The sequence below is a fragment of the Lepidochelys olivacea genome, assembly GCF_965140295.1.
Source record: "Lepidochelys olivacea isolate rLepOli2 genome assembly, chromosome: 18".
In the NCBI taxonomy this organism is placed as follows: domain Eukaryota; kingdom Metazoa; phylum Chordata; order Testudines; family Cheloniidae; genus Lepidochelys; species Lepidochelys olivacea.
Window position 1 is genome coordinate 7,318,824 of NC_140428.1, and position 12,604 is coordinate 7,331,427.

The 12,604-nt window shown below is 43.6% G+C and overlaps 1 protein-coding gene across 10 annotated transcripts in view; it reads right to left on the minus strand.

Moving 5' to 3' along the window:
- Positions 1-12,604, minus strand: part of EIF4G3 (eukaryotic translation initiation factor 4 gamma 3) — a 440,166-nt gene that overhangs the window by 274,987 nt on the left and 152,575 nt on the right. For 7 of the 10 annotated variants that reach the window (XM_084651414.1, XM_084651413.1, XM_084651411.1 and 4 more), the window contains exon 4: positions 7,127-7,231. The exons of the other annotated variants lie outside the window; for them this stretch is intronic. In XM_084651414.1, coding sequence (XP_084507540.1) covers positions 7,127-7,231 — 105 coding nt within the window. The remainder of the gene's footprint in view (positions 1-7,126; positions 7,232-12,604) is intronic. 10 annotated transcript variants of the gene reach the window in all.

Here is a 12,604-nt window from a genome sequence, read left to right on the forward strand (position 1 = left end):
AATGTTGGTAAGGCCATGCCGAGGCTATCACAACAAGTTGCGCTTGTCTTTCTTGATCTTTGCCAGGACCCTGTTGATGAGTGGCATCAGAGGGAACGCGTACATCAGGATCCCTGACCACGACAGGAGGAAGGCATCATAGAGGGAGCCCTTGATCAGACCTTCCTGAGATCAAAACGGGTGGCATTTCCTGTTCTGTCTGGTAGCGAACAGGTCCACTTGGGCACTTCCTCACCTTTGGAAGATCATGCAGGCTAGCTCTGGATGGAGCAACCACTCGTGGTTAGAGAAGAACTCCCTGCTAAGCTGGTCCGCAAGCGTATTCTTGACACCGGGAAGGTGACAAGCTTCCAGGTGGATTTCATGGCTGATGCAGAAGTCCCATAGAAGGAGTGCCTCTTGACAGAGCCGACGAGCGTGCTCCCCCTTGCCTGTTGATGTAGAACATCCAGGCTGTGTTCTCCGTCAGGACTCATACTACCTTGCCCAACGAATGGGGCAGGAACACTCCGCACGCCAGCCAGACTGCTTGGAACTCTTTGACGTTTATGTGCGACTTCTCCTCCTCCGGAGTCCTCATCCCCTGAGTATGGAGATCGCTGAGGTGCGCACCCCAGCCGAGGTCCAAGGCATCTGACACCAACTGGATGGACTGAGCGGGATTGTCGAACAGTACCCCCTCCAGGACTGTCCCACGGTCGGTCCACCATTGTAGCAAGGTAAGTATTCCCTGGGGAATGGTAACGATCTTTTCCAGGGGGTCCTGGGACTGGGAATAGACTGTTCCCAGCCATTGTTGCAGAGGCCGCATCCGGAGCCTGGCATAGCTGTCATAAATATAAAGGGAAGGGTAAACCCCTTTAAAATCCCTCCTGGCCAGAGGAAAAATCCTCTCACCTGTAAAGGGTTAAGAAGCTAAAGGTAACCTCGCTGGCACCTGACCAAAATGACCAATGAGGAGACAAGATACCTTCAAAAGCTGGGAGGAGGGAGAGAAACAAAGGGTCTGTGTCTGTCTATATGCTGCTTTTGCCGGGGATAGACCAGGAATGGAGTCTTAGAGTTTTAGTAAGTAATCTAGCTAGGTATGTGTTAGATTATGATTTCTTTAAATGGCTGAGAAAAGAATTGTGCTGAATAGAATGACTATTTCTGTCTGTGTGTCTTTTTTGTAACTTAAGGTTTAGCCTAGAGGGATTCTCTATGTTTTTAATCTAATTACCCTGTAAGGTATCTACCATCCTGATTTTACAGGGGTGATTCCTTTACTTCTATTTACTTCTATTTCTATTAAAAATCTTCTTGTAAGAAAACTGAATGCTTTTTCATTCTTCTCAGATACAAGGGTTTGGGTCTGTGGTCACCTATGCAAATTGGTGAGGATTTTTACCAAACCTTTCCCAGGAAGTGGGGTGCAAGGGTTGGGAGGATTTTGGGGGGGAAAGACGCGACCCTCTTCAAAAGTTCCTCGTGCGCTCTGGCATCATCTTGAGGAACTGGGTGAGGGAGCCCTATGATAGCCTTGTCTGGCAATGACAAGGACGATGCCAGTGCCGCAGGGACCTCCACTTCAATTGGCGGTCCAGCAGCTTGCTCCCCTGGGTCCTCCTGGACCTGTGGGGTCTTACCCCCTGAAGCCTTGAGCACCGGGGGGGGGACGGGGGACGGGATACTGAGGCCGCTGGCCTCTCTGAGGCTCCCAATGCCGACCTGGCAGCCTGGGAGGGTTGGGTGAACCCCCAAGGGTTCCATGGGTACCATGGCACCGGCCACTGTACCTAGAGCCATGGGACAGGTTTCGGTGCTGATGATGTAGGTGCCACTGCAGATACTGAGGCTTGTCCTGCAGTCAGGGAGCCTCACTGTGTGCTGGAGGTATAAGAAGAGCGGTCGGTACCAGGCGACCGCTATCGGGTGGAGCGGTGGCTCTTGTCCGACCGGTGCCAGTCACTGCTTCCCGAAGCCAACCTGTCCGAGCAAGACAGGCATCTTGGTCGGGATCTCAGGGACCAATAGCACTCGGCAGATCTGCGTTGGAGACCCAGCGATCTACACCTCATGATACAAGCCTGAGGAGGGACAGGCAGCTGAGTAAATACCAGTGGACGTGATCCTGTGCTAATGTGTAATAGGCTCCTGCTCCAACAGGCGGGATGGTACCAGAGAAGGATCCCTCTCAGTGCCTCTTAGAAGGCGAGAGCCTGGTTCTTCCACGACCAAAAAGCTTTTGTGCAAGAGGAACACAGTTGGCACCGGGGAGTGCTCTATTATAGCCTGGGAAGACACCAGGGATGGTATAGAGGTGCAAACCATACACCCAGTATGAATGCAGGCCAATGAGGATGGTTCCAGGACTAAGCCAAAGTACGAGTGCAGGGGACTGGACTAGATGACCTCTTGAGGTCCCTTCCAGTTCTATGATGAGGACGGTCCTTGTAGCTGAGTCCCAAAGAGGAGGTAGTGAGATAGATTTGGGCTTCTTAGAGGAGTCCCTCCATCTAGAGCAGGGGTGGGCAAACTATGGGCCACAGGCTGTATCCAGCCCGCAAGACCTTTTTATCCAGCCCTTGGGCTTCCGCCTCTGCCTCTTTTTGTCCACACAGATTCTGGGATAGAGTGCCATGACTCAAAATGGTCAAGGGCACTGCCGACAAATCCAGGCTAGAGACAGGACCCAATTTTTTCATAGCGCATGCAATCTTGTAAAACAGCAGTTTGAAATAAGGGTAGCAGTTGGGATTTTCTTTTCCCTTTCAAAAATGAGCACTGCACAAAAGAAAAGAAAAGAAAAGAAAAGAAAAGAAAAGAAAAGAAAAGAAAAGAAAAGAAAAGAAGACAGTGAATGTCCAGTTTTCAACAAAGAATGGAATGCAAAATATTTTTTCACAAACATGAACTCGAAGGCTGTATGCCTGATTTGTCAGGAGAGCATCACAGTGTTCAAGGAGCACAATTTGAATCACCATTTTTCAATGAAACATCCTAATTATGGCAGCAATTTAACAACTGAGGAAAGGGCAAGAAAAGTTGAGAAACTCGCCACAAACTTAAAAGCTCAGCAAAATATTTATGTTTGACAAGCTACAGTTCAGGAAGCCACTACAAAGGCAAGTTATGTTCTGGATTTAAAATCGCTAAACAAAATAAGCCTTTTGCTGAAGGGGAGTTTTTGAAAGAATGCATGGTTGATGTTGCTGGCATGCTGTGCCCAGAATACCAAAACAAATTTGAGAACATTAGTTTGTAACGAAGAACTGTTACTTACTGTGTGGAAGTGATTGATGAACACTTTGCTTCTGACTTGAACAAGAAAGCACAGAGTTGTTGTATTTGTTAGCTCTCAATGACAGCACTGACATTAAGGACACAGCAAAGTTACTGATTTTTGTCAGAGGAATTGACGACAAATTTGAAATCACAGAAGAATTTTTATCAATGGAATCAATGAAAGGCACAAGTAAGGGACTGGATTTATACGAGAGGGTCTCTGCCTGCTGTGAATGTCTGAAGCTCCCATGTAGTAAACTGGCAAATGTAACCACAGATGGATCACTAATTTTAATTGAGAAAAACATAGGACTTTTAAAAAGAATTCAGGACAAAGTAAAAGAAGACGACCTCGATAAAGAGGTGATTTTTCTGCATTGTATTATACATAATATAAAGCCCTCTGCAAAAATGTCCTGGACATCTATCATGTTGTTCGCACAGTAGTAAAAATAGGGAACTACATAAGAGTGAGGGGACTTAATCCTCGGCAATTCATTTCCCTTCTTGAAGACACTGACGCCGAACACCAGGAATTACTTTATCATACAATTGTCTGCTGGCTCAGCCTAGGAAAGGTCTTGCAGCAAGTGTGGGAGCTCAGAGATGAAATTCACACTTTTCTGGAGATGCAGGGAAAAGAAAATGATTTCCCTGAATTAAAGAATTCAAACTGGGTATGCAACTTCACTTTCAGTGTGGGTATCTTGGCACATTTAAATGAACTTAATGTGAAGCTGCAAGGAAAGCATGTGTTTGTATACAAGTTACATTCTAGTGTGACAGCTTTCAAAGCCAAGTTAGTCTTGTTTTCAAAACAAATTAAGGACAAAGTATTCACTCACTTTACAACACTGAAATACTTGGAAGTGTCGCCAGAGCAGACAGAAAAGTACAGCAAAATTCTGAGTGACTTTATGGAGAATTTTCTCATCGATTCTCTGACTTTGAGAAGATAGAGAATACACTGGAGCTGGTGTCATGCCCACTGTCATTTGACTACAAGAAAGCACCACAAGAATTACAACTGGAGCTCTTTGATCTACAGTGCAATTCCACCTTGAAGGAAAAGTATAATTCAGAAAAACTGGACAAGTTTATGCCTCCCTGAGTGAAACAAAGTTCCCAAATATCTGCAAGGTGGCACAGAAAACCCTTCTTTGGCTCCACCTATGTGGGCAAACAAACATTTTCCCTGCTGAATTACAAAAAATCTCGCTACAGATCCCAGTTAACTGACCAGTATCTCAGCTCAGTATTGCGGATTTCCACAACAAAAATGACACAGGACTTTGATGCCATTGTAAAGAAGGGTGACCAGCTACATTGTTCACATTAATCAAAGAGGGTGTGGAAAGGAGTTAAGTTTGGTTTAATTATAGTAATATGTTGTTATGATGGTATATTTATAATAGTAAGTAAGGTTTTATGTTTATTACCACTAAAATGTATCTTTATTAAATAGAGTTTATTTGAATATCTCTGAATAGTTAATTTTGTGAGCACTCATGCCCTGCCATACAATTTCCATATCTAGATGCAGCCCTCAGGCCAAAAAGTTTGCCCACCTCTGGTATAGAGTCCTTGCATTTAGAGGGCTTCTCTTCTGGTACCACTTTTGGAGAAAATCCATGTTTTCTAGATTACTCTTCAGAGCGTGAGCTCATGACTGGTAATGGTTCATTGGTACCAGGCCCATGGAAGTCTCAGCAGCACTCACACCAAGACACGACGTCTCCTGGGGTCCTAATTCCTGACCTTGGAGGTGACTTCCCTTTTTTTCCCTGGAGTCTCTCTCTGGAAAGGAAGTCTCCTTTTTTTCAAAGAATGCTTCAATTCCAAAGCAGCCCCATTCTCTTTACTTGCTGAGGTCAAAGTTTCCAGCACGGCTGAAGCCAATGTATGGGGTGGGGAGCCTCAGACCCAGCTGATCCCAGAGAGCACTCCATGAGAAGGAGCTGCAGCCTATCCTCTCTCAGCTTGCAAGAGCTACTTTTGAAGCCAGCACAGACCTTGCACTTAGACAGGATGTGGCATTCTCCGAGGCGGCAGAGGCAGCTTGAATGCCAATTGCTGCGGGGGAAATACATGGTAGGTCTAGCAAGTCTCAAAGCTCGGAGTAATTGGCACAACTGAAGCAGAAAAGCCATGGGCAGAACAGCTGAAGACAGAGTTTGCATGCACAGCACCAGCATGAGTTAGGCTGTTTATGGTTCTCTCCATCCTTACATTTTAAAGTATCTGTGTATATTTGCCGCTGGACTGAACATCTTGAAAACTGAATTTCCCAGTTTATCCACAGACGAGAGACAGCATGGGCAAAAGCAGTGCAAGCTTCCCCAAAGTTATCACTGTGTATCACTGTACCTCAACCTCGACGTCTCTCTGTCTAGATTACCGAGACGGCCAAGAAGACTGCTAATTAATGTCATGACCCATTACTGTACCTTTCGTTATGACTTGTAATGTTCTATTTTTATCAATGTGAAAGCTGTTATAATGCAATCTTGCATAAAACCTGCAGGCTTCCTGTATACGAAGATCCCTTTTGGTGGAGACTTCATTGGATTACTAAAGAAACTGGCTTTAACTAAAATGTTTGCCAAACATCCCTAAAAAGGGGTGGGGATAATTTTAAATGCATCACAGTTTACACAGCTTCAAAAGGCATCTTTTAGTAAATGGATGAGAGGCCTCTGAAGTGACCAAATATGGAGAAAAAAAACTGAAAAGGAGATAAATAAGGGAGACATCATGCCTCAGTTCACCTATGAAAACTTTGCTATCTGACTTTGCCAAGAAAAAAGAAAGTATTTCTATATAAAGTATAGACAACAGAGGATGGCTGAACTTTGGGAGCTGATAAGTACTCACAGGCAGTGAGCCACTGATTGGGAGAACAGGACCGCTTGTAAAAGGAGAAGGTCTAAAGCTATCAATCTTTAACATTTGATTTCAAGTCTCAAAGCACCTGATACCGCAGCTTTTCAGAGACCACGACTAGCTCAGATTAACGCTAAACAATGTCTTTGTTTATGGGTTTATTTTCTTCAATTAAACAAATTTAACTATAGTTTGAATTTGACTGTGCTGAAGTGCTGAATAAATGTCCTAGATACAAGACAATTTCTGCTGTTGAAGAAGGGATCCAACATCAGACAAAGGAGCTTGGGGAGCTGTGAAGTCTGCCCATGAATGTACCACATATGACAGCGTCTTTGCTGGCACAAGAACCCTCAGACTTTAAAGGTGCTGGAGAATGTTTAAATGCCATTACAAAAGCTAGCCTTCCCAATGGTGGCATTTACAGCAACTAGAATGAGACCACAACACGACTTTCACTTAAGTCAAAGTGGTAACAGCTTTCAGTTAGTACAGACCTGTTTTGGGTCTAAACCAGTCCCCTACAAGTGAAAGGCTTAAATATTAATCCTGTGAGAATTCAGTTCCCTTGTAGTTATGTTTTCCATGGTATATGTATTTACAATGTGAATTGCTAAATATGCTTAGTATTTGTCTGTAACTGGAACATTTTCGGAACAAAGCTTTGTTATATGCCACTGGCTCTGTGGCTAACAGAATATTTAACTATTTTAGAATTACTCACACTACATGGACACAAAACTGTGATCTGCTCTGTACACAGAATGTTTTAAAAAGGACCGGAAGCATTCCATGTTTACAAAAGAAATTAATGATCATTTGTTCCCCAGTTGTCAGTGAATCCCCTGCAAACTGTGATCCCAAACTAAAAAATCCCTAACCTCACAAATCAGAGCCAGCTTTTTTAAGCTAAAATAAACAAGGACAGATGCTTTTTGGAGGGAAATTTCTCAACCTTTTTCTTCTTGTGACTCACCATCCCACATCCCAGAATCCTTTGCACCAGTTCCCTTGGATCTTCAAAAAGACTGCTGGCTCTTGGGTGGGGTTGAAAGCTTCTGTCCCTCCTCCCTCCTGGCTGCTGAAGTGAGAGTGAGAGAGATTGAAAGGGTAAGAATGAGAGAGAGAGAGAGAGAGAGAGTTTGTGCATGTAGAAGCTCTACTCACTCTTTCCTCTCCTCCTGGCTCGGGGGAGGGTGGTATTTTCCACTCTCTGCCCCTTTCTTTTTGAATAATTACAGACAGCTGCAACATCTTAAGAGTTTTTTTCTCTCCAGCTCCCAGTTTGCTTGCTCTGGTGGAGTTCCACTTTGTCCTCTAACCCTGACTGAGGAAGGTTTTTATCTCTTTCCCCTCACTGCTGAGAATGGCAACTGATGCCCCCAATCTGGCCAAAGGCAGTTCAAAGAACAGTTCCACTCTCTCTCCATGCCCACCCTCTCCTCATAGCTAAAAGGTAGATACCAAGGACAGAAAGGCCTCATCAGAGAGGTCCTAATGAGAAGCCTAGCCCTGAACTCCTCCAGGTATAGAGAGTGGGAACATGTCGGTATTTCTAACACAGTGATCTTCTTGTTCCCTACTTTAGGGCTCCAGATTTCATTTCAGTTTCTGGTACCTTCTTTCCAACAGCTAAAGAAGGATGAAAGAGCTTTGTGTCTTTTCTCCCCATCCAGAGCCTCTTGGATGATGCCAGGTTGTGTTGCAGCTACTCTACTTCTCTCAAAGTCTGTAACTGAGAAGGGTAGGTAGGAAAGAAGAGTTTTCAACCCCTCCCTAGTCTCTTGATTACTGAGAATTCTTTAGCGCAAAGAAATGCAAATGAGAAGCTGTATGTATGACTCCAGATCATTGCTATGAGATTTCTATATCAGTACGTGCTGTGCATTCAAACATATTAAAAGAGTTCTTTTGGTGTTTATTTAAAAAAAAATTAAATAAAACCCAACTAGCTTTGTATGACAAGACACACACACCTACATCTCTTTTCCCACAAGAGACATCATACATCCCATTACTCCTTAATCGGTGTCCTGGAAGCCTACGTTTGAAGTCCCAAAGTACCATTCCACACCATCACACTGCAACCTTCCATATACACATTTGGAAATATTTAAAGAGGACCAGGCACCATTCTGCCAAGGCATTTTGCATCATTCTTAAAGGTCTTCATTTCATTTTAACCACACACTGACACTTCCTTAATACTATGACTTACTAGCATTTAACAGATATCAGCTATTCTTCAATGCCCCTTTGAAGGAGCCACACTTTAGGACTGTGTGCCCTGTCACATAGACATGGATCCTTCTATAGTAGTAAGGCAATGAGGGGACACTTGTATCTAAGATCCAGCATTCTTGAACTGAGGACATAGAAGTTCCACTGTCTGTAAACACTGCTCAATTCTACTCTACCTCCTGGAATGCTATTAAAACTCTGAAGCAGATGGGAGGAAGTAAGTACTGAGCGCACCACGCCTGCAGAAACAAAACATTTGGAGAATCAGCGTTCCTATTAATCACGTTCTTTTCTCCTTCATGGTAGTGCTTCTACAAGATCCTCACTTTAGGAAGCTAGAAAGCAATTACGATCCTCTGGAGCAGTGGTTCCCAAACTTGTTCTGCCACTTGTGCAGGGAAAGTCCCTGGCGGGGCGGGCCGGGCCAGCTTGTTTACCTGCAGCATCCACAGGTTCGGCTGATCGCGGCTCCCCCTGGCTCCGGTTTGCTGCTCCAGGCCAATGGGAGCTGCTGGAAGCGGCGGCCAGTATGTCCCTCGGCCCACGCCGCTTCCAGCAGCTCCCATTGGCCTGGAGCAGCAAACCGCAGCCACTGGGAGCAGCGATCGGCCGAACCTGCGGACGCAGCAGGTAAACAAACCGGCCAGCCCGCCGGGGCTTTCCCTGCACAAGCGGCGGAACAAGTTTTGGAACCCCTGCTCTGGAGGAAGAGTGCTGAGGAACTCTACTAATTAAACAGAGATTGGAACACTGCTCTTTGACTGAATATTTGATCTAGACTTAGCATTGAGAGAACAGTAATTTATGAAAATGTAACTTAAATTTACAAATCTCAGCTTTAGGCACATGGCAAATACAAATTACAGATGCTGTCACCACTCTAGTAAAATGAATTCTATCTCCACTTGGCACTTGAGCCCTGGGTCAAATCATAGGAAGTCTAAACACATAATTAATCAAAGGAGAATGCCTTTGGCTCACTATTGCTTAACTCTTAATGTCATTCCTTGATAGCACTACATTTTTTAGAAAATTCACTAGATATTTATGGCTATTAGGGAGAAAACTAACATCTCATGACTGGACTATGGATATTGAAGGGTATGTGCTGTTTAGGAAAGACAGAAATAAAGGTAAAGGTGGTGGAGTAGCATTATATATCAATGATGAGGTAGAATGTAAAGAAATAAGAAGCGATGGACTGGATAAGACAGAGTCCGTCTGGGCAAAAATTACATTGGGGAAGAAAACTACTAGAGCCTCCCCTGGGATAGTGCTATAGACCACCGGGATCTAATTTGGATATGGATAGAGCCCTCTTCAATGTTTTTAATGAAGTAAATACTAATGGAAACTGCATGATCATGGGAGACTAACTTCCCAGATACAGACTGGAGGACGAGTGCTAGTAGTAATAATAGGGCTCAGATGTTCCTAGATGTGATTGGTGCTGGATTCTTTCATCAAGTAGTTGCTGAACCGACTAGAGGGGATGCCATTTTAGATTTGGTTTTGGTGAGTAGTGAGGACCTCATCGAAGAAATGGTTGTAGGAGACAACCTTGGTTCGAGTGATCATGAGCTAATTCAGTTCAAACTGAAAGGAAGGATTAACAAAAATAAATCTGCAACTAGGGTTTTTGATTTCAAAAGGGCTGACTTTCAAAAATTAAGGAAATTAGTTAGGGAAGTGGATTGGACTGAAGAATTTATGGATCTAAAGGCAGACAAAGACTGGGATTACTTTAAGCTATCGGAAGCCTGCATCCCAAGAAAGGGGAAAAAATTCATAGACAGGAGTTGTAGACCAAGCTGGATGAGCAAACATCTTAGAGAGGTGATTAAGAAAAAGCAGAAAGCATACAGGGAGTAGAAGATGGGAGAGATCAGTAAGGAAAGCTACCTTATTGAGGTCAGAACATGTAGGGATAAAGTGAGAGAGGCTAAAAGTCAAGTAGAGTTGGACCTTGCAAAGGGAATTAAAACCAATAGTAAAAGGTTCTATAGCCATATAAATAAGAAGAAAACAAAGAAAGAAGTGGGACCGCAAAACACTGAGGATGGTGTGGAGGTTAAGGATAATCTAGGCATGGCCCAATATCTAAACAAATACTTTGCCTCAGTCTTTAATGAGGCTAATGAGGATCTTAGGGATAATGGTACCATGACAAATGGGAATGAGGATATGGAGGCAGATATTACCATATCTGAGGTAGAAGCGAAACTCGAACAGCTTAATGGGACTAAGTCGGGGGGGCCCAGATAATCTTCATCCAAGAATATTAAAGGAATTGGCACACGAAATTGCAAGCCCATTAGCAAGAATTTTTAATGAATCTGTAAACTCAGGGGTTGTACCGTATGATTGGAGAATTGCTAACATAGTTCCTATTTTTATGAAAGGGAAAAAAGTGATCCAGTTAACTACAGGCCTGTTAGTTTGACATCTGTAGTATGCAAGGTCTTGGAAAAACTTTTGAAGGAGAAAGTAGTTAAGGACATTGAGGTCAATGGTAAATGGGACAAAATACAATATGCTTTTACAAAAAGTAGATTGTGCCAAACCAACCTGATCTCCTTCTTTGAGAAAGTCACAGATTTTTTAGACAAAGGAAATGCAGTGGATCTAATTTACCTCGATTTCAGTAAGGCGTTTGATACAGTGCCACATGGGGAATTATTAGTTAAATTGGAAAAGATGGGGATCAATATGAAAACTGAAAGGTGGATAAGAAATTGGTTAACAGGGAGACTACAGCGGGTCCTACTGAAAAGTGAACTGTCAGGCTGGAGGAAGGTTACCAGCGGAATTCCTCAGGGATCAGTTTTGGGACCAATCTTATTTAATCTTTTTATTACTGACCTCCGCACAAAAAATGGGAGTGTGCTAATGAAGTTTGCGGACGATACAAAGCTGGGAGGTATTGCCAATTTAGAGAGAGACCAGGATATCATACAGGAAGATTTGGATGACCTTGTAAACTGGAGTAATAGTAATAAGATGAAATTTAATAGTGAGAAGTGTAAGGTCATGCATTTAGGGATTAATAACAAGAATTTTAGTTATAAGCTGGGGACGCATCAATTAGAAGTAACGGAAGAGGAGAAGGACCTTGGAGTATTGGTTGACCACAGGATGACTATGAGCCGCCAATGTGATATGGCCGTGAAAAAACCTAATGCGGTCTTGGGATGCATCAGGCGAGGTGTTTCCAGTAGAGATAAGGAGGTGTTAGTACCGTTATACAAGGCACTGGTGAGACCTTACCTGGAATGCTGTGTGCAGTTCTGGTCTCCCATGTTTAAGAAGGATGAATTCAAACTGGAACAGGTACAGAGAAGGGCTACTCGGATGATCCGAGGAATGGAAAACCTGTCTTATGAAAGGAGACTCAAGGAGCTTGGTTTGTTTAGCCTAACTAAAAGAAGGTTGAGGGGAGATATGATTGCTCTCTATAAATATATCAGAGGGATAAATACCGGAGAGGGAGAGGAATTATTTAAGCTCAGTACCAATGTGGACACAAGAACAAATAGATATAAACTGGTCATTGGGAAGTTTAGACTTGAAATTAGATGATGGTTTCTAACCATCAGAGGAGTGAAGTTTTGGAATAGCCTTCCAAGGGAAGCAGTGGGGGCAAAAGACCTATCTGGCTTTAAGATTAGACTCAATAAGTTTATGGAGGAGATGGTATGATGGGATAACAGGATTTTGGCAATTAACTGATCTTTAACTATTCATGGTAAATAGGCCAATGGCCTGTGATGGGATGTTAGATGGGGTGGGATCTGAGTTACTACAGAAAATTCTTTCTTGGGTATCTGGCTGGTAAATCTTGCCCATATGCTCAGGGTTTAGCTGATCGCCATATTTGGGGTCGGGAAGGAATTTTCCTTCAGGGCAGATTGGAAGAGGTCCTGAGGGTTTTTCACCTTCCTCTGCAGCATGGGACACGGGTCACTTGCTGGAGGATTCTCTGCTCCTTGAAGTCTTTAAACCACAATTTGAGGACTTCAATAGCTCAGACACAGGTGAGAGGTTTTTCGTAGGAGTGGGTGGGTGAGATTCTGTGGCCTGCGTTGTGCAGGAGGTTAGATTAGATGATCATAATGGTCCCTTCTGACCTTAATATCTATGAATCTCTTATAAGTTTGTAATTCTCCAAAATCCTTCTGACTGATGTTATAGCCACTAGAAAGGCAACTGTAAT